Source organism: Anoplopoma fimbria, chromosome 23 (genome assembly GCF_027596085.1).
Source record: "Anoplopoma fimbria isolate UVic2021 breed Golden Eagle Sablefish chromosome 23, Afim_UVic_2022, whole genome shotgun sequence".
Classification (NCBI taxonomy): domain Eukaryota; kingdom Metazoa; phylum Chordata; class Actinopteri; order Perciformes; family Anoplopomatidae; genus Anoplopoma; species Anoplopoma fimbria.
In genome coordinates, this window is record NC_072471.1 from 6,105,210 (window position 1) to 6,127,985 (window position 22,776).

At 39.2% G+C, this 22,776-nt stretch overlaps 1 protein-coding gene across 1 annotated transcript in view; it reads left to right on the plus strand.

The window, feature by feature from the left end:
- LOC129112268 (voltage-dependent calcium channel subunit alpha-2/delta-1-like) overlaps positions 1-22,776 on the plus strand; it is an 82,036-nt gene that overhangs the window by 43,276 nt on the left and 15,984 nt on the right. Inside the window, exons 7-22 of the mRNA XM_054624294.1 lie at positions 7,428-7,559; positions 7,772-7,841; positions 8,617-8,667; positions 10,645-10,744; positions 14,212-14,370; positions 14,928-15,032; positions 15,120-15,198; positions 15,684-15,733; positions 15,925-16,014; positions 16,620-16,682; positions 17,489-17,572; positions 17,696-17,770; positions 18,485-18,556; positions 18,706-18,777; positions 18,874-18,935; positions 19,372-19,448. Of these exons, the coding sequence (XP_054480269.1) occupies positions 7,428-7,559; positions 7,772-7,841; positions 8,617-8,667; positions 10,645-10,744; positions 14,212-14,370; positions 14,928-15,032; positions 15,120-15,198; positions 15,684-15,733; positions 15,925-16,014; positions 16,620-16,682; positions 17,489-17,572; positions 17,696-17,770; positions 18,485-18,556; positions 18,706-18,777; positions 18,874-18,935; positions 19,372-19,448 (1,341 nt within the window). The remainder of the gene's footprint in view (positions 1-7,427; positions 7,560-7,771; positions 7,842-8,616; positions 8,668-10,644; positions 10,745-14,211; positions 14,371-14,927; positions 15,033-15,119; positions 15,199-15,683; positions 15,734-15,924; positions 16,015-16,619; positions 16,683-17,488; positions 17,573-17,695; positions 17,771-18,484; positions 18,557-18,705; positions 18,778-18,873; positions 18,936-19,371; positions 19,449-22,776) is intronic.

Below are 22,776 nucleotides of genomic sequence, written 5' to 3' on the forward strand. Positions count from 1 at the left end.
GGGACTTGTGATGAGACAAAAGAGTGAATTTTAAATTAGAATTGACATGTGATCTGATAAAATAATCCTAGGGCAATCTAGATCAATCCAAAGAAACACAATGTCTCTTTAGATAAATCTAGTATAGAAACACTACATCATTGGTCCCTCAAGCTGCCTTTTATGACACTTTATAACTAAACTTGTATAGTTTCATAGTTACTCAATACCTTTAACAATACACAAATGCAGCAGGCATCAAACAGTTAAACAATTCCCTTAAACCCAGGCATGAGCTAATAGCCTCCTTGGCATTGATTGAGCATTCAATATCAATTTCAGTAATGATCGTCACACTGGGTTTGTTAAATGCAGTGGACTCGGTCACATGATTTTAATGTCCTCGCACAGCGAGTCACTCCACATAAGTTAAACTATAAATGTGCAGAGTGACAGGCCTCTGAGGCCTCTGACTGTGCAGACATTTTTGTAATTGCCAAATGGCCAAATGCACTCAATTATTTTTGTAAGCAACAGTTATAACGATGAAAGGTTGGGTTTGGTTGTTGGAGGAGGGGTTTGTTTTTATTGTGATTTATCAGCCCGTTTTAAGGTTTTCTGCCTTAGTTCCTTTCTTCCTCTTGTGTCTTTTGTGCCATGGTTTGCATGCTTTGTTTAAGGCTTTCCTGGATGTGTGTCAAAATGTACACCATTTTTTTGTTACTTGGTCCCCCAACCTCTGTCATACACTGCAACTGGTTCAATAGTTAATGTGAACTTTATAAGCCAGGACTGGATTGGTACATTGAATTGTTTTGTTACTTTTATTTGCAACAAATCATCTTATAGCATTTCTATTTTATTTACCTCTAGTGGTTTCTAGCCATGCAGATGTTTTGGGGTTTAGATTGTATACCATATACTAATAATAATGTCTATTTCTTTTAAATGTAATTTTTCAATGTGTTGAGTACCATAAATAAAATTTCAGTTCAATTGGGGAGTTGGAAGAAATCCAATGTTTCCAATTTTTCTAATTATGATTGACCATTCAAAAATAATCCATATTTGAACTGTCCTCTACTGCAGCACTTTGGCTTAAAGGGTGTGTGGTATCAGTTTGATCTCTTCCAGTTTCTCAGGCAGGTGGTGGAGGGTGGGGTCTGGGTGTAGCTGTTGTTACATAGCAAAGGGGCAAGCTAGGTTCGTTTTGGTGCTCTCTGTCTCCCTCTCTCTCTCTCTCTCTCTCTCTCTCTCTCTCTCTCTCTCTCTCCATCTATCTCCATCTCCAAGGACAGACTGCCACATTTATGCTACTCATGATGGCCAGCACTGTCAGCGTTGCCATGGCAATGTGTATCCGACTGTGTGTGTGTGTGTGTGTGTGTGTGTGTGTGTGTGTGTGTGTGTGTGTGTGTGTGTGTGTGTGTGTGTGTGTGTGTGTGTGTGTGTGTGTGTGTGTGTGTGTGTGTGTGTGTGTGTGTGTGTGTGTGTGTGTGTGTGTGCTCATAGAAGGATACACACACATACTTGGACACACCCTGGTTTTTCTATCTTGTTGTGTGGAGGAACGACTCGTAACTTGATTAGGGTCTTTGTCTAGACAGGGCTGGCGTCCTTGTGGCTTTTACTGATGCTGAAGGAGAGATGTGTCATCCTCAAACTCTTCTGTAATTGAGGTAGACTTTCTCCGCAACCTTCACTCTTTTTTTTTTTATTCTTCCCTCCTCCTCTTTTTCCCATTCCCTTGGTTTGTTCTTTAGTCCCTTTTCCCGACCTTCTTCTTTACTTATATCGTCATGTTTGCTCTTTTATTCATTCCTCCTCGCCTACTTTTTTCTCTTCTTCCTTGCCATCCTTATCCTCAACAGCTCTACCCCTTCACACCACCCTTCCCTCATCCCTTGCTCCACTTTATTAAGCATATTAATAGTGGGTTGTGTGTGGAGACAAACGTGCTACCATTTTTCTCCCCCGCATCAGTCCTGCTGATTGGAATCTATTCTCCCTGCTGATCCAGTGTGGGTGGTCAGACTGGGATTCATTATTGTGTTTGTGTGGATTCATGTGTGTGTGTGTGTGTGTGTGTGTGTGTGTGTGTGTGTGTGTGTGTGTGTGTGTGTGTGTGTGTGTGTGTGTGTGTGTGTGTGTGTGTGTGTGTGTGTGTGCGAGCATGCACATTGGCGATGAATCAGAGTTTGTCTGTGTGTGTGAATGTGTTGAGAGAGGGGAGGGGGTGGTGGTGGAAAAAACACTCGGGGTGCGAGAGTTGGCATGTGTGTGTGTGTCACATCGCATGCACCTATGGATCTCATGGCTGTGGATGCGTGCCTTCTTGCTCATTAGGCGGATTGGCGTGCATTCGTTGAGAGGAGAGCACCGCGGCCTTGGCAGGAGATCCGAGGCTCGTCTGATGCCCGTTTGAATCAACGCTGTGTGGCACCTGTCGGCCCGAGACACATACACACTGTGACGTGCTGAGATTCTGTGACACTGTGCATCTGAGCGTGTTTGTATCGAAGTTGCGACCCCTGTGGCGAAGCTCACAGCGTAGAAATTGAATTTTCTTTTTTCTTTCTGCACACTTGTGCCACTTGATTCACGTACTGTTCCGTTGACGGGGCTGGCTGCCAAACTCTGAGTTATGTTCATCTCAATCTCTCTGTCTCCTCATCCTTCCTTCCTCTTTCCCCCTCTCTCTGTCGTTATGGCTACCTGTGTCCTTGTGACAGATTGGATGCCTTCCCAGGATGTTCTCGTAGGCTGATTGGGATTCCTCTCCATGCCAAAATGTTCCCTGAAAGACTTTTTTTTTCTTGTAATCCTATCATACCTATCCATTTAACTTCTATTACAGTAATGAATCAGATTTCTCTCATATCACATTCTGTATTGTTGAATTAAATTTGATAATGGTAAGCAATATCAACAAGTGGAAACTTTGCAACCTCCAAGTGAGATTTAAAAAGGCTTGACTGGGAACAATTGCCCTTGATCTCAAACCAGTTGAGATTACTTAAAGGGGTCACCTTCCTGGCCCGACACGTTTGTCATGTTACAGAAATAAATGTGGGGTTAACACATATGTGTATGCTGGTGCCATATCTGCCTTCCCCTTGGCCATAGCCACTATGAATGTGTCTCTACATCCTTATATGGCCTTGGGTGGTTTTCACACATACTCATAATAACTACACTCGAGCCTTTACTCCATGTGGCATTACCAAATGATCACCTATGTGTCTGACTCTACGGACAATCATGTGTTTGTAAAGGCATGGACCGATTTAAACCAACGATTTAAGCATGGTGGCTAAATAGATAAAGTCGGATTCACTCTATACCGGTCAGGATCAACTGGGTGTTTACAAATCATAGTGTGTGGTGTTCAGTGATTCTAATAATGTTCATTATTGTCAAGTCTCTGCTTAGAAGTTTACAACTAGTCTAGTTTTCTAGAGCTGAAATTCAGACTGTCAACATTCTGTAATGAGAGAAACATAGTTTTTCAAAAATGTCTGAAAACAGCCAGCACAGTAAAACAGTGTGGTGTGTGGTGTGGTGTCCAGTATAACCACAGCTCAACTAAAGTCACCTCAGTCTTCCTCTCATCCCCAGAGCTTCTGTTCCTGCTGCCCACATCTCCATCCATCATGTCATCCACCGTTACCACTTTTCAGTGCATATTATTATCAGCATTAAGTAGAGAGGCACATTTTATTTGATTAATGCATGTTGAGAATTTGTATTACAGAGGAATTCCAAGGTGCTTAGCAATGAAACTCTTAAGTCTTATAAGTAGTCTTATTATATGAATAATTTATGTCATATACATTGAATGTGTTGTATCTAAGAACTGTTATGCTGCTCATTCTGTACACATAACATCTATTGCATTCTGTCCATCCTGGGAGAAGGATCCCTCCTCTGTCGCTCTCCCATAGGTTTCTTCCTTTTTTCTCCCTGTTAAAGGGGTTTTTAGGGGAGTTTTTCCTGTGCCGATGTGAGGGAAGGACAGAGGATGTCGCATGTGCACAGATTGTAAAGCCCTCTGAGGCAAATTTGTAATTTGTGATTCTGGGCTATACAAAATAAACTGAATTGAATTGAATTAAGTGCACACATATTGCAACAAAATGTGATTAAAGTTCTTTACTTTTCTGGGGAGTTGACTTGTGCCGACTTTGGGATGTAAGAGAGAGAGAGAGGGAGACGTTTCTTGTGCCACTGGTATGTGTTGCCACAAACACTGGTTGTTTAGTGTGTCTGTGTGTGTGTCCTCCATATTGACTCAATCGTTAAATCCTCTACGCCTTTCTGTCTGTCGAGACGAAATAAATCTGTGTTTTGGTGGTAACAAATACAGTCTTTGTAGCACCTTGTACATCAGTGAAAGACTGCAAAAACAATGCGTTTGAAGCTCAAGTCAAAATTAGAAGCAAGTGTCCGAGTGTCATTGAGTACAGGGCCCCCTCATGATACGATGATTACAGGTTCTCATCACTTCAGCCCCCACCAAGGGCTTGGTTGGCACAGGCAAATGCACAGGCAGTCTCAGCCACCAGCTAGCTGATGACAGGGAACACTCCAGGGCATCGCTTGTTATGGCACCATGCAGCTCTCCCTCCTCACCTCCTCCCACCGTCCTCACCCTCACCAGTTACTGCCAGAATCCTGTTTGAGTTGTTTCTGAAAGCATCTAAATGCCTCACAAGGCTTATTTGGTATCTATTTTTTCATATTGAGTTCCCCTGTCTTTTCACCCCGTGAATCATTAAAGTTCACGTTTCAGTCATTTCTTTATTTTATTTTTTTATTTCTCTCAAGTTCTCCAATGACTGCTCCATGCCAGATGACTAAAAGTACCTGGTCAGAGAAAACCACTGCTAGTGTCTTCATTCCCTCTATTCTTAATTTCGTCTCCCTTTTTCTTTGTTCTCTCATTATGGTGTCATCTCTCAAATTTCACCAGAGTGTAAACTGAATTTGATGCAGAATACACATTTGTTGAACATTGAAACGAAATAATTGCATATTTTAACATTTAGTTTTTTTCCTACCCTGTAGAAAATCACTTTTACTGACATTCAATCTAGGTATTGGTGATATGAATGTTTGTTGCTGTGTCTATATCTCCTAATTGTACCTCAGGCCATTATGGCCCTGACAAATAGAGCTGACCGCACTTCTCATTTCTTTTTATCATGGTGACCTCGAGCAAGCGACACATTGCCACAGAGATGGATCTGTTTGCACTGAAACTCTGATTTGTTCCAGTATTTGTCTGAGATTAGAGGACACTGCCTTGACACGCCTTTGATATTGTTGTTGAGTGCTCATCAGTGGTGCCTGACCTGCCAATCCTTGGGGGGGTAGGGGATGTTCGTGTTTGTGATGTGTGTCTGAATACAAATTCCTGTGGGAGTCTATAATGGATATGTCACAGGGGAAACGCATAAAACAGAAACAGTGAATAACGGCCCACTCTGAATCTCAACCATCTATGTTGTCTTTCTTCCTCATTATTTATCTACACAGACACAAATCGCCTAATGGGTTGGACACTACATTTGACTTCCTGCAGTGGCAGCTGCTGGGCAAATGAAATACTGAATGTGATATTTCCTTGTTGGTTCACAATTCAGTATGTGCAGCATCGGGGGAAATACCTATGTTTCCTCTATGAGGTCTTGTTACCCTGAGACATTTTGTTACTGATGTCACGGAAACCAGCAGGACTAATCCATTAAAGGCCATCCTCTGGGAGCTGAGGCCTGAACGAATAGTCACCACTTATCAATGGGACACGCTTTGCTTTACAAAACCGCAGGGAGCAATTTAAGGCTTGGACTAAACTCTGTCTTTATCTGACATAGCATGGAAATAGAGCCTTTTTAAAGGAGGTGGGAGTGAGGAGGGGAAGGCGTGAGGAGCCAGAGGGAGCGTGAGAGCCACAGGACGAGGGAGAAGTGGGAGGGTGACAGAAAAAAACCAATATTTTTCTAGGCTTGAAAGAGTGCACCGAGTTTTTCTTGGTGGCTCAAAGCCAAACAATTTAGTACCCACTGTGCACTGTGCCTCTTCCTGCTGAATTGAAAATACAATTACCTAACTGAGTTAAAGTACAGGTGCTTCACACTAACTCGCCATAGCTCACTTTTAACCACATAGCTTCTAGTTGTCTCCCCCGTGTGAGTCTGCCTCAGCAAAACCTCTTATTTACCAGCTGTCCCCTGTCTCGTCCTCATGTCCCTTTTTTTGTTTTTGTTCTTTCTTTAATCCAGTTGCTCTCACAGAGACACACACACACGTAGAGATGGGGCATCTTAACACACACACACACACACACACACACACACACACACACACACACACACACACACACACACACACACACACACACACACACACACACACACAGTCATGCATGAGTCATGCACAGCATCAATTTGACATGCAGCCCACTCTCCCAGGCAAGAGCGCTGCCTTTCTTGATCAAACTAGATTGTTTGAGTATTAAGCCAGTAAGAGCTCCTGCATACAAACAGGTAAATAAATCGTTTACTGTATGTCTGTCCCCCGAGTGACCCGGAAGATGATTTTTGTTTTATTCCAGAAATATCAAATCGAGTCATTTTGTTTTTGCCGCCCTCTATCCTTTCTATTGCTCACTTTACACTGCTGTAGATTTTGGTGTGTGTTTTGTGTGAGTGTTTTGAGAGCAAAACAGTAAAAGAAATGGAAAAATCTCATCAAAGCAGATTGATGTCAGTTTCGATATCTGTGAGGAGGCTTCCACTCAGCCGTCAATGTCAGTAGCCTCATACTGTGTGTGTGTGTGTGTGTGTGTGTGTGTGTGTGTGCTGTGTGCGTGCTGTGTGCGTAGTGGAGAGCAAGGTAGTTCTCCAATCAGAGGGTCGGTGGTTCGATACCCGGCTTCGGCAGTCGATGCGTCCTTGGGCAAGATACTTAACCCCAAGTTGCTCCTGAAGGCTTGCCATCGGTGTGGACTGGATGTTGCATGAATGTTAGTTAGAGTCTGATGGTGGCACCTTGCATGGTAGCCTGTCATCAGTGTGTGAATGGGTGAATGATATGTAATATACTACTGATTGTAAGTCGCTTTGGATAAAAGCGTCTGCTAAATGACTGTAATGTGTGTGTGTGTGTGTGTGTGTGTGTGTGTGTGTGTGGGCTTTGTTTCTCCTACAGAATTGCTTTTTCAGAATAAATGTTTTTTGAAAAGCCTTGACATTTTGTGCTTGAGTGAGTTCTATGATTTTGTACTTCTTTACAAATATGACTCATTTAAATCTTTATGTGAGTGAGTGTTTTCTATTCCATTTAATTTTTTTCAAAATTACCAGTAACAGAAGTCCACACTTTGTTAGAGGAGCATGACAGTCTACTGTTGGTAATGTAGGAATGTATGTGTGTGTGTGTTCCAGCAACCATAATTTTGAATGAGCTAAATTGGACAGAGGCCTTGGAGGATGTTTTCCGGAAAAACAAAGAGGAAGATCCCTCACTTCTCTGGCAGGTGTTTGGCTCGGCCACCGGATTGGCTCGGTACTACCCAGGTGAGCTGCTCAGAAGCCAATGGGGTATCTCCAACCGCCGCTGACCTTTCTGTGGTCAGGGACAAAAATCAATATAATGTATTATTATATTTAAGATGATAGATGTAATGTATTCAGTCACTTACTCACATATTCAAGTACCTTAAACACAATCTTAATGTGCAGTAAACAAACTTTTCTTTTCCAACTTTCTTCCTTCTGCCAATTCCCAGCATCCCCTTGGATCGACTCGAGCAATTCAGCCAATAAGATCGACCTCTACGATGTTCGCAGGCGGCCGTGGTGAGTGTAGACACTCATTATGGAAAGTGCAGTTGTTTTGGTTCTGTGTCTCTAATCATCTCATCGTCAGTCATTTCAGTAGTGTTTGTCAAGGGCAGACACATGGCTCATTCAATCTACCTGTGTAATTGTCAGATTAAACATTAATTTGCAAAAAATGTTTTTCCGCGTTTCATAAACTGATTACAGATGAGGACATCGGTACACACACAGTTTAAAACAATCAAATCAAGGTTACTAACCAAAGACAAGCCCACTCAAACAAACACATCAGAGCACTATGATGATTAAGCCACTGTAGATCAAAGGGTACCAATACAAAAGCTTCATTAGTCTCCTAAAAAAATTTTTAAAAATCTGACTGGAAGCCATCAATACTCTTTTTACCATGTTATTAAATTTCAGTAGCCTAAAAAGTTTTATCAGCTACTGAGCAGTTGAGCTCCGCACAAAGACACACAACTGTTTGTTTATTAAAGAAATGGGAGAAGAGAATTAAAGATTAAAGAATGAAAAGGTGTTATTGATTTCAAATGCAAATGTAGAGAGTGATATTTAATTACTTTCTCAAATAGAGACAAGAGTGATGAAACTGCAAAATGTAAGGTCTCTCGTGTGCTGAAGTTTGTGTTTTGTATATTCCTTAGAAATTGGTTTTAAAAATAATTTCTGCTTTATAATTATTCCCTACCTGTGCTTTCCTCTGTTTATATGCACATTTCCTATGAACTCAATATCCACAACCTTCATTTGTGTGTCTGTTATTACTCACCAGGTACATTCAGGGGGCAGCTTCACCCAAGGACATGCTGATCCTGGTGGATGCGTGAGTGACAACCTCATGATTCATCCATTACAGTCAGATTTTATTTTATTTTGTGTGCCAGAAGGCCCTGATGCTAACTCTCTGACTGCCCTCAGCTCACGGCTGCCTCCGCATGTGACACTGACAAACAAAAAGCAGTCAGTGTATCTTGGGACTTCATCATTTGCAGTCCAGTTGTTTCTTCCTGTGATGAGTGATTTATGCCTTAAAAGTTAAGGTCCTTGAAAAGCCAAGATGTCCAGAGAGGATTCAGGAGCACTATCTGTCACAACAGCAGTTCAGTCTTTGAATCAAGTTAAAGAACTACAGATCATTTTGAAGAAACATACAATTTTGACTTTTTCAGATTTTACAATTTCAAAACTGAGTTAAAGAGGTTTATTTTCCATATTTACCAAGTTCAACAAGTTTAAAACCAATTCAGAATATAAAGCAAAACTACCAATGATTAACATAATATTGTTCAACAAGTTGCTAGTTTTTTATCTTTAAAGGTATCATCAAATTGTTTGGGGGGGTAGAAAGAGGGCTGTTACTGTATGGGAAACGAGCTTAAAGGATAAGGACAATATTCTATATATTTTTTTATTGTCGATGCAATCCTCTGAAAAGAGCAAATCCAACAATTAATTGATATTAATTACAAGTGTTGCCTGCATATCCAAAGCCTGATAGTTTGTTCCTCTGTCCCATTGACCTCACTTTTTGTTCAAAAACAATTAAAAACAGATCTGATCAGATATGTCCCTTCATTCCCATGAACAAGGATTGTGTAGTTCATTTTAAATCAATCCCACAAATAAATGATGCTCACTAGAGCACCACATGTATATTAATCCGCTGCTGTAAATAGTCCCAAACAAAATTATAATTTAGTCTTGTTTCATTAATGTCTGCTAAAATCTACTGTGCCCAGCTTTCTTATCTGTTTAAAAATTTAAATATTTATTGGTGACATATTATTAAAGATTTGCATAATCAATAAACACAAATGGGATTGGGACTGAGTGCAACAATCAAGGTAGAGAGGCTGGAAAGTATTGATAGACTAACTCAGTGTTGGTTTTATCTCTTATATGGAATTTGTTGACCATAAGAAACCTTTCCTTTTAATGGCTTTTTAATTGCATTTTATAGATGTAATTTTTGTGATGATTCACCATTTTTTTTTATCTTTTAAATTCATTATTTATCACAACCAGTGTAACAAGAAAATCATGCTGCATGCAAGAACATGTGATTGTGAATGGTGTCATCCTGCCGAAGTGATTTGTTTGAATTTTTGTGCTTAGGTGGAGTTTCATTATAAATGGCACTCATGGCACAGCACCAGGGCTAAATGACAACGCAATATAATGAATGAAAAACTAAATTTTCCATCTTGCAGCTCTTAACACAGTTCTGGTAATAACACACAGATAATTGATGAGGCTTATTAGACATTAAAAGCTGCCTGTGTTATGCTTGGATGAACGATCATTAGAGGAACTCCACTCCTCACTCCTCATTTTACCAGCAGGAACCAATTAAGCAGCGTTTTTATAAATCTGTGCAGGGTCCCCAACTTTTTCTTCTATGTGAACACAGATATTCTTTTATTATTGTTCGATGCTAACATTCACAGTTTATGTTTGAATTATTAGCCCAAAAATGGTGATGGCACTAAACTCATGTCATAATAGAAGATTACTAATAATAGCATTTTGTGAATTTGATAGATAAACTATGTCTAGCCTGCGGAAGAAACTAGTGTGTAGGCAGAAGGCTTTACAGATGGCCATGTTGAGTCTGTTCAATTTATTGGGTCATAGTATGATATCTCACCAAAAAGCCACATTGCTGCAGAATTTGTTATGCATAATCATTCTTGATAGACCAAATGACTCTTCCTTCAGCGCCCTGTTTAGGCAACAGGTCCAGTTGTCTTGTACACAGAATATCAAAAGGCAAATTGATATTCTTTGTTCCAAACTGCAGGAGTGGCAGCGTTTCGGGTCTCACCCTCAAACTCATTCGAACGTCGGTCAGCAAGATGCTGGAGACCCTCTCTGATGATGACTACGTGAACGTGGTCTATGTGAGTATTCACGCCGCTAATACTTTGATTTCATCAACAGTGGAAATAAATGTGGCTTTTACTAATATTTACTTTAGAAATACTCAACTTTCTATCTCTTCACGTTACAAAATCCTGTCCAATAAGTTCTAATGATTCCGCCTGTGTATTGAATTTCCAGGTGCACACATTGCTGAATGTTAATGTGGACATATTTGTGGCTTGGCTGTTTGGTTTGAGTCATAGGTTTAAACATGGCAGTGACCTTTTGAGTGACTGAATGTGCCGCACGTGGGTGGTTCTTTATTACGGCTGCAGATGTGCATGGATGCATGTGTGCTTATGTGCTCATTTGTCTGACTCAAAGAATCTCTGCGCGTGCGTATATATATATATATATATATATATATATATATATATATATATATATATATATATATATATACTGTATTTGTGTGTATGTGTGTGTATGAATGACATGTCTCTAGAACATCAGAGCTGAATCCAAGTTTGTGTGTCTAATAGAGCGAACACATGACACAGCTTGAGCAAACCCTGAAATGCCACAAGATAAGTTAGACAAATGAATGTGTGCTGTGTTTATGAGCCATACTTTGAATCAGTGGCGCGTAAATAAGAAGACTCCAGCCTAGAAATCTCAGTCTTTACTGACAAGGGGATTGAAGAAATATTTCTCCATCATCATTTGAAGTGCAACTTGATTTTTAACCCTTTAGAAGCACTGCTAGAATCTCCCTCTTTTATATTGTTGCCAGGCAACCATGAAACTGGTGGCCTTCACTTAATGAGTGTTGATTGTGTAAGTTAGCTAATGTTGTTAGCTATTCACACACGTAACACTTTAACAGGTATTTTCTGATGAAAAAAGAGTAAATTAAGAATTAACCACTACCATTTTTTTCATTGAATAAAACTAAAGAAGGTCCTCTTATGCAACATTTTCTTCTCTATCAAACACAATTAAAGAATAAGAAAGACTTAAAGCAGTAGTTTAAAATTCTAGGACACATGCTTACTGACTTTCTTGCGAAGAGCCAGACGAGATCATTGATACCACTCTACCGCTAGCTGCTAGTTAGCTAGCTTAGCGTTGACAAATTACCCAGTGTAAAACACTACTTTTCAGTCATTTTCATACTACTTTAAGCCACTGTCTTGTTTCTTCCCTGTTTTTTTTGGTCTGATTAACTCTCATATAATAGATCCCACACATGTAACATAACAAGCCAACATTTACATATGTTTTAATGAACAAAGTGGGGCCTCCATCTATAAATGCCAATGATGCTCTTTTTTCAAAAGTTGCACATTTATAAAATATCTCGCTCCAGTTACTTGCATACATTGTGTACTTTGATGTGCCTGACCTCTATCTAAAATCTCCTTCTTAATCCTTATTTGCCTCCTCTTTGTCCTTCTTATGGGTTGGAAAATTATTGATTTTCATAGTTGGCTTTCCAAATGAACCATTAATTCAATTTTCTTTCACTTCCCTTTAATAAAGCAATGGTTTATGTTTTTGTTTGGAAATCTCAAATCAGCTAAGTGAAAGGGCTTTTCATGTTAATTAAATAAGGCAGGGGTTTCATAAGTATATTGAAGGCATCCAGCTCAGTTTGTAGACCTTCATAAGCATTTTGAAGCTTTTTTGAAGGTAGATTGCAATCCGTTACAACCTTTCATAATAGAGTAGTATAGTAAATGTATTCATGTATTTCTGGATCAATCCCTCACTAAAGCAAAACATTATTGTGTGTCATTAGAGTGAATATATACAATATATAACACTATAATTAAAAGATAGATGGATCAAACTTAATTAATTGAACTTAAATACAGTATAAAACTTGTGATTCTTCTTTTATGTGTCGCATTATTTCTTGGTAGGAAATGGAGTCCATATTTTAAGTAGTTGTTTGAGTTTAGTTAGTTGAGTTCATAAGCCGTTGTTTATTTTTGGACTTCTTAATACTGTAAATGGAAAGACTGAGACTGTGTTTTTTGTGCACTAAAAGTAGGCTTTAAAATAAGACAAAAGCGTTAATGACTTTGAGTTATTTAAGGTATTTATTTATATTCAAAAACATATATAAAGAACATGCCCTCCTACAGTATGCTGTTCTACTGAGCTTTTATTACGTGTCTGAGATATATTAAGATGTTTTCTATAAGTCAGAAGTTCTAACACAAACTGGTTTATATTGTTGTGTGTGTAGGTGTGAAATTTTTTCAAGGACGAATGTCTTGGCAGTATACTAATGCCAACATGAATAGCAAAAATTGAATAGTTGAAAACAGTCATTGTGAGCTGCAGCATCCTTTGGCGTTCTGAAAACGCAACACCATGTAAATAAAGGAAAAACAGCAAAAAAGATGATACATAAACTGCGTAAAAGTTTGTCCTTTGCTTGTGGTTCCTGGCATTTATGGTCCTTCAGCTTTGCAGATGTTTCAATGAGCTATGAAACATTTCTTCATGCTTCTGAGAATACATTTGCTGTTCTATTGTGATCGATGCACTTTGAATATTTGGGCTACTTTGCCTCTGTTATACTAACTGTTGCTTTGGCAACTCACTTAAAAGCTGAGAAAACTTGCACTCATCTCAGAAAGACTTGACTTTTTAGCTGCCCTTGTCATTTGCACAATGATCACAAATTTCTCTTTAAAGTGCCATGTGCCATTTTATGTAACTTTTTTATGTAATGGAATTCCACCTAGACTTTTAGATAATATATATATATTTGCTAACCTTGTATGTGTACGTGTGCACTTGTTTGAGAGTGTGTGTTAGTGCATGTGTTTTGCACATGATCAAGATTGGCTAAAACAGATGTTGGGTATTAATGAGCCATGTCCCAGTCCTCCGGAGGTGCTGTGTTTGTGTATAGGTTTATATTTGTGTGTGTGTGTGTGTGTATGCGCATGAATTGATAGGGTTCCATCTGTGCCTCCACATTAACCATTCACCAATATTAATCTGCTTTACATGTAGAGCTGTGTAATTGTAATTTAACCAGTCAGAGTAATGTCTGTCTCTACGGCGTAATCCCTCCATAATCAAGCTCTTTGTTTTTTTGTTTTTTTACCTCCTTATGCCACATTTTTCACATCCCTACCTGTTCTCCTGCCAATCCTTCCTTCTGCTCCTATAGCTCCCTTCGGTCTGTGCAGATTTTGATTAAGACTGATTTCATTTCACACATGACAAACTTTTGCAACAGCAAAGCCAAGAAGCCATTAAAGTTATAACATTTTGCCATTAATCATCTTATTTTATTTGATGTCAAAATGGAATTTATTTAATCTCTGTCTTTAAATACCTTATTTTAAGCCAAGTCAATATCTTTAAGGGACACCGCACGACTACGTGACAAAGAGAAAACAGGCCGCATATTTAATAAAGGAAATATGTGCAAGTGCCTTCCCTCCACTTCCCATCATCCCTCCTTCCCTCTTCCCTCCAGTTCAATGACAAGGCCACGTACGCGTCGTGCTTTGAGAACCTGGTGCAGGCCAACGTCCGCAACAAGAGGATGCTGAAAGATGCTGTGCAGCGCATCACAGCCAAAGGCATCACCAACTACAGAGGCGGCTTCGAGCTGGCCTTTGAGCAGCTCGCGCAGGTAAAGTGTCAGCGTGGGCGTGCGTGGTGGAATACTTGTGTGGAATCTGAATAACATAAGGGTGTAGGAGTACATGTGTACTCGTGGATACTGGTAGGGATGGTAACGTTGCGGACGTCGCTGTCAATCTGTTGTGGTTTGATTATTTTATCCCACAATGGCACTTAGAATGTGAAGACTGACCAAGAGGCTTAATGAAACCCTGAGAAAGTTACTTAACAGTCTGATATAATTTACGTCCATTTAATTAATAATTTGAATTCAATTATGGAATTAATGGTGGACAACAATGACTACTCAATCCCAGTGGTTTCCTAATTTAAGAGTGAGTATATGGCGTACTCTTGTGGTTCTTTGGGACATTGCAGATTTTTGTATCCAATCAAGAGCTCATGTTTCCATTGCCATCTTTTGTAACTGCATAAATAGGCATTTTAAGAGCCTTGCATTATTTTGCAATTGCTACTTCAATCTGTTTCTAACATCAATAACAAGATTTTTTTTAATTATTTTCCTCAGTTCAATAATGGTTGAAATACAAAATTTGTTTTCCCTAGATGAATGTGTCAAGGGCCAACTGTAACAAGATTATCATGCTCTTCACTGACGGAGGTGAAGAGAGGGCCGAGGAGATCTTTGAAAAATACAACCCAAAGCAAGCGGTAGGACTGTAAATACAAAGATGTTCAGAGAGTAAACTACAGCAGTCTTTGCTTTGCACCATATTACATTTTTTTTACTCTTCACAGGTTCGCATCTTTACATTTTCAGTAGGTCAGCACAACTACGACAAAGGACCAATACAGTGGATGGCCTGCGCTAATAAAGGTATGAAGTTGCATTAGATAAATGTCACATATCTGATGTCTGTTCTTCGGTAGGACAAAGATGAAGAAAATAAAAGAATGGGTCCAATTGAGAGCTAATTGTAAACAAAATCATTTTGAATACACTTACACAGACAACAACTCAATTTTAAGTAAAAGCTTTCTAAATGAATAATAATCCTGCAAATGTCCGCGCTGTGGGACTAATAAAGGATTATCTTATTTTATCCTGTCTTGTCTTATCTTATCTTATCTGATCTTATCTTATCTTATCTGATCTTAATACAGTACAGACTGACACTTTAAGATAATTTCACAATTTTGTTGCGTCAACCTAAAGTAACAGACATTAGAATAGTAGATTAATATGCTGTGTTGCTAAAATGTGCTCGGCCTTTGAGCTGTTTGATTTACAGTAAATGGGGTTGTGCCATCTAAATGAAGTTTCACAATTATTACTATAATAAGCTTATGTCTTTGTCTCAGGGTACTATTACGAGATCCCATCTATAGGTGCCATCAGGATCAACACTCAGGTAAACTCAAATTACAACTCTTCCATAAATACTCTTATTTATCCTTGAACGGTTGTAACTTTTCTTGTCTGTCACTCCAGCCCTCTCCCTAGTTTACTTATCCAGTTGTGTATTGTGCCCTCTTGTGGTGGAATGACCGATGTGCATGTGATTAATTAAAACTGAAGCTCGTCTCTCATTCTTCTTTGCAGGAGTACCTTGATGTTTTGGGCAGGCCTATGGTTAAGGCTGACAGAAGGGCAAAGCAGGTTCAGTGGACCAACGTCTACCTGGACGCACTGGTATGGCACGTGTAATTACAGACACACATTTCATGTAAATACAGAACACACTTCAAGACAAGTTTGGGAACAGAAAGTGGCTGTTTGTAGTCAAATGTAGAGCTCTGCAAGAATTAGAAAGAAAAAAAAAATCTGTTTTCTATCAAATGAAGAATTCCAGATAAGTCTTAAACATTTGCTGTTTGTCATCCTGGTAAACTCAACTTCAACTCTGTTCAAGCAGTGTTTGTGAAAGGACATTATTTAAAAAAATGCTGCATCCACAAGTTTTTTGTTTTTTTTGTTTCTTAAGGCGACAGTGTAGATAAGAAAACCAGTCTGGTAAACTTGAGCCAAATGGTTTGGGTGTTGTCATTCGTTTTCCTGATAAGAAGCTGTCAACGTTTTAGACTGTATTGACCTGGTCGGCGTCAAAAATGTCTCTGCCTTTTGTAACGGTAAACAGCTTATTTTCAAGCTGTAGCTGGTTAATGTTGTTCTTTATTAATCAGAGGAATCATTCAAAAATCAATAACGAACCATAAAGTATTTGAGAATTCATAACATAAGTGTGATTGATTAACCTACATGGTTAATAACTATTTAATATGTTGTTTGTCTTCCAGGAGCTTGGCCTGGTGATAACTGGCACTCTGCCCGTCTTCAACAAGACCAACACAGGCTCAAAGGTAAACAAAAGTCTTTTGGATTTCCCATGATGCTCAATGTATGAAGATTTAAATGAACTAATTAATTTTATAGACACATTTATTGTAAGTTCTACCTTTATTATAATAAACATGCTTATTTCCAGATTGTTCACTTACTCAATTCACTTACTCAATTTAACTTTCTACATTTACTGTAAATCTGACACATTGACCCCCTTGGGAGAATTTAAGTGTGTGGTTTTGCGACTCCCTATAATGTTTACCAGGCTTAAAAAAAAAAACACAAAAAAACACAACATGAACACTACTCAATCATCATCTCATCCTTGACTTTCATCCTCCTCTTTCTTGTGGCTCTTCCTTATATCCTTTGTTGACGCTGAGGTCCCTCGGAGTTCTCCCACGTGCCTCCACAGGAAGACGTTCTAGCATGCCGTGAAGCAAAAAAAAAATATATCAAAAAGAGATCAAAACCTGGAGATCAGAGCGAGACAAATGATCCGGTAGCTAAGTGCTTCAAGATGAGGTTACATGTCTACCTCGAAGGACTCGGGGGTCACCTCCGCTATGGCTGAAACGAAGGCTGGAAATGCCTTGTCAGTGACTCATGGCGGCATGTAAAGCTTTTGGGACTGAGGCTGTCCAGATTTCTATTTCACCCCGTTTCCGTGAAATCATTCAGAGCGCACAGAGGGGACTTGACTCATCCAGAAAGAAAAATAGGACTCTTTAGACGTTCTTACAGTGACTATATCTTACCCATGATTATTTTATTTCTTACCCATGACTTCCTTTTCTTTGTTTTCTCTATGGTCCTATCTCAGAAATCTCAAAACCAGCTCATCTTGGGGGTTATGGCTATTGATGTTTCCCTGGAAGACATCAAGAGACTGACTCCTCGGTTTACTGTAAGAACACACGCTACATAAATAAACACATTCAGACTCGACCTATTTACACAGTAGATTATATATTTGGTACCTGGGTTCCTCCATCATTCCTTTATCTTTTATCTTTCCCTTGTCCTGTAGTTTGGACCAAATGGCTACTACTTTGCCATTGACCCCAATGGATACGTGCTGCTCCATCCTAATCTCCAGCCACTGGTAAGACAAATCACTCAACAGTGATTCAGAGCAACCAGACGTTTTCTTTTTCTAGAGAACAGTCCTGTCTGGTGACTTTACTACAAACCCATTAGTTGCACATTAATATTGGTCTAACTGGCACGTCAAACAGTACATTCATGATAGTCAACAAGCGTTTCAGACTGAGAATACATAATGATTCGTGTCTTTTTCATCCCATTAGAATTCGGATTATGACTTAAGTTTTAACAACCAACACTTTATAACACGATTCAGTATCTCCATTGTCCTGCATAGCAATTCTGATTTTAGCATTAATATGACACAGCACAGCATCTCTGCTACAGATGCAATGGTGGCCAGATTTACCACACTGACCTTTTGTTTGTGTCAGTTGGCTGACTTTTCAGTTCTTATTCTAAACTGACCCAATCATATGGGTCCAGAATTATATTTGTTGAGACATAGCAGGATGTTTCTCATTGACTTCTGAGACTTGCCCTCTTCTTGTAAATTACACATGCACACACTGGTCACAGATGTTTACAACTTTCCAACGTCAGTGTCAATATTTAAACATCTCCATGATTGGTTCTCTGTTATAAAATGTAAGTATCCAAATCTGTTTTGGAAACAGAAAATGAATAACTGATGTTCACAGCTTAATTTTTCTCCTTTATAGTTAAAGTCCTCTGATTATAAATTACAGTAATTGCTTGCATTTCCATGTAGACTGCCAAGTTTCATGAACCTGTAACGCTGGACTTCCTGGATGCAGAGCTGGAGAATGAGTTCAAAGTGGAGGTTTGTACATTACTCAAAGCCTTATGATTCCATGAGCTCATATCAGAAAGAATGAAACAATCATTTCTAAATATTGGATTATTGTTCTTTTTTTTGTTTTTGTTTTTCAAATTGGTTAATTGATTTATGTTTGGTTATTTGGTCAACAGATGAGAAAAAAAATGATCGACGGTCTAACAGAGGATCACACAATATCTACATTGGTGAAATCCCAAGATGAGGTAATTTTATTTTGAAAGGACGTTGGAGTCCATGACAGTTCTAAACACTTTGCTGATGAACTCTAATGTGTACTGACCAAACTGTTGCCCTCAAAGCGCTACATTGACTTAGGTCAGAGGACGTACACCTTTGCACCAGTGAAGGGGACAGATTACAGGTAAATATCATATGTTAAATATGAAGTAATAAATCCATTGCATGTGTTTGGTACTTTTTAACCAGACTTCACACTACAAATAGAGGAACTCCATTCACTTTGCACTGATAGATTTTGATAAACAATGCTAAGCAGAACTCACTGAAAGATATGCTATGATGAATTTCCTCCCAAAACAAAGAGGGGATTTTTTTTTTTACATGTTAATTGGTTGATTGAGCAAGATTCTGTTCATGAAGTTATTGCCTCAGACAATGAAATGCTTACTTGAGTCAGAAATGCATTGAAACAGAAATCTACATTTATAAAAAATCATTGCAAAAACTTTAGTGAAATCACAAATATTTGCAAATCATTAGATGATACTATATATGACTTGAAGTAATAATAAAAATACATATTGTTATGATATTTGTGTGTGTTTGTGTTCTCTCAGCCTGGCTCTAGTCCTTCCTGACTACAGTTTGAATTACATCCGGGCCAATATCGCTGACACGATCACCCAGGCAAAATGTAAGTGACATCTAAATCAGTTTATTCGCTTGTTCCGAATAAACTGATTTAGTTTTTCCACTCTGTAACATTTACCTTCCATTAATAGACAGACAGTAAACAAATGTTACTGGTCCGAAAATTATTGCTAAGGTTCTCCAGTGACATTATTGCTCTCCATATAAGGCTGAGAAACAGTTGTGTCTCAGCTTATGGTTCCTATCCATCACATATAGTGCCCCATGCATTTACAGTATACATACACAAGCACATACGTCTACACTACCCACTGCATGCCCTCGCCTTTTCTGTTGCTATGGCAACGCACACCCTCAGTTGTGGTGCTGTTCAAAGTTTTTGTTGCCAGACAGCGGGACGAGTGGCTCCAGTGTCCCCTTTCACACATCATCAATTCATTTACAGCCAAGAAACTCACTATATGTGTGTATGTGTGTCTACAAGTGGCTGTATGTACAGTATGTGTTCATGATACATACATACAGTAGATCAGAGGCTCCATATGTGTGGCGTTGTTGCTCATGTCTCGTGAGTCCTGTCTGTTCCCACTAGTAAAAGATGTCATCGACTCATAGTGTTACACAAAGGACAGTTTTATAGTGTGTGTGTGTGTGTGTGTGTGTGTGTGTGTGTGTGTGTGTGTGTGTGTGTGTGTGTGTGTGTGTGTGTGTGTGTGTGTGTGTGTGTGTGTGTGTGTGTGTGTGTGTGTGTGTGTGTGTGTGTGTGTGTGTGTGTGTGTGTGTGTTAACTGTAGATGGAGCCGTCCCTGTTTTAGAGTCTGTCCCTATGTCCTTATGTTTTTTGGTCTACTCGACTGCAATCAGTAGCCAAAAGTTGGCTTTAACAAAGGTTTTTGGTGATGTTGCAATGCACAGCTTGCAATTAACAACTACTTTCCAAATTAATCAAACATTAGAAGTCTAATTTCCCACCTTCAGCAATTGGCGACTCTTGGCTGGGAAATTCAACTGGCAGAGACTTGAAGCTTGCATGACCTTGGTAATCCATCACAGTGAACATATCATCGCCTTACATTTTTGCCAGCAGAGTTTAATTAGGTGCAGTTGAGAGCAGGGACCAGTTTCTTCTTCTTGGTGCTTTAAGCATGTTCAAATGTCTGAGATGTTGTTGCTGGCATGGCGGCTGAACGAGACTAAATGAAAAATGAGCTCAAAGGACGCAAACATTGAATAAGAAAAACAAAAAGATGATTTTAGCTCAGGGCTGTTTGTCGGTTTGCAGCTGACTCTGGCATCTTGATTTGTCCCTAAGCTCACTTAAAAGAGAGAGAAAAGAACTTTGAAAATATTTACGGAAGAAAATGCAAATATTTGCAAGTTGATTTTTCCACAAATAGCAGAAAATGGCTGCTTAAATGGTTGGGAAAAAAATATGTAATATATACAGTGTACAATAGTTGTAATTAATGCTAAAACATGGAAGCCCAGTGATGACGTCCATTTATATTATGAAGGCAGTGTGCACACAGGCGTCATTGTCATTTCAATGTCATTCAATCGCAGGAGCCTTACCTTATCTGTAACCATGACGACTACGATGCCAAAACTCTCAAACCTAAACCTACATCTAGTTTAGATGTGACTAATGTGACTAGATAAACAGATATGTTCCCCCACTACTTCAGAATTTATACACACACACACACACACACACACACACACACACACATACACAGTAAATCTTAAACTTCTTAAACTCTAAGTGTTTTGTACTTTTGTATACAATATTCTTATTCAAAAGCCATTTGAATAAAATATTGTGAGTGACCCTGTTGGTTTATTTCCTTTACTGCTCTCTTTTCCAATCCCTTCTTTCCTCTCCTCCTCTATTTATCCTCCTCCCTCTTCCCTCCTCCTGTTCTCCTGCCCTCCTCAACTCTTGACCATTCCTGGTGTGTTGGACCTTCCCTGCAGCGTTTTTGGGCAAGTATTCCCCTCCTTTGCTTTACCTCTTAACCCCTGTCTTCTTTCTCTCACACCACCATCAGACTTTGGATGTTACTTCACTTCCAGTTGGTTCATCATATGTCATGTTGCAGACTCACGAACACACAAGCACTTTGTTTTCTGTTTTTCCTCATTTAGTGGCTTCTGATTTATAATGACAATCCTGTTTCACTGAATCAAGCTGGCGTCTGCTCTTTAGAAGCAGCGCTTCGCATGCAATGCTCGCCCACACAGTGTGTCGCAGATGGTGTGTGTGTGTGTGTCTGTCTGCGCAATGTATGTATTTGACCCCCACCTGTTCCGAAGGCCCTCAGATGTGGTTTTGGCACTAAACTGTAGCCGGAAGAACAGAGGACAGGGTGTTTGCATTATTTAAAGGTGAAGCCATAAAGGAGAAAGCTGTGAGTCGCCAAAACATGAGTTTTCTTTAGTTTTCTCTCCTTGACTCACTTTGAGATTTACAACCTTGTTCCTAATGAAAGACAGGATCCCTCCTAACACACTAAGCTTCATCTCTTCTGTTTATCCTTCTGTGTGCTGTCTCATCAGTCTTGTCTTGTTTGTAGTCATTGAATCAAAACTCTTCACAGAACACGTTTAAACTTTGTTGTTTTACTGAAACCGAAGCCCAATATCTGTCTGCTTTATACTTTTTCCAAAGGGCGAACAAATTTTTTTTAAATTGAATCACTCGAGTGAACTGAAATACGTGGCATGTCCTTATCCCTACGTCAATTTGTGAAGATGATGTATGTCATTGACTTCAATGTTTCTGTAAGTGAGATTGATTCATGTTGAAATCCATTCACATTTTGGATGGATTGTAGCTGCATATCTTAGATATTGCACTGACTCAGTTATTCACAAAAGGTCCACAATAGTGTCAGGGATGTCATCATCAGTGTGAAAAGGCTTGAGAGAGTGCAGAAAATGTAAGCAGTCGTCACTCTCCAAATCTCCCTGCTATCCATCATTACTAAATACTTTGTAATATTAATAAGTGGTGACTGAATATCAAAGAAGAAACACATGGGTGCAATTATTTCCCAATCATGACCACCGAAGAGGACAAGGAGTAGCTAATGTCGTCATGAGAAATTTTGCTGTACAGTATAATCAACTGTCGACACGACATGCTTTGGAGAATGTCAAAGGAACGTTAAGGTTAAGAGCTGCGGTTAATATTTCTCCTATGTGCAGTATTGTAATGCAAATACATCACTCAAGTGCAGTAACTCCACAGATTAACTGTATCGCTGCACCAAAAGCATGCTAATACCAATGCTAAAAACACATCTAAAGCCTAACTTTAAAAATGTCTGACCACATTTAAGCCCACTCTTTGTGTTGTCCATCAGCACTGT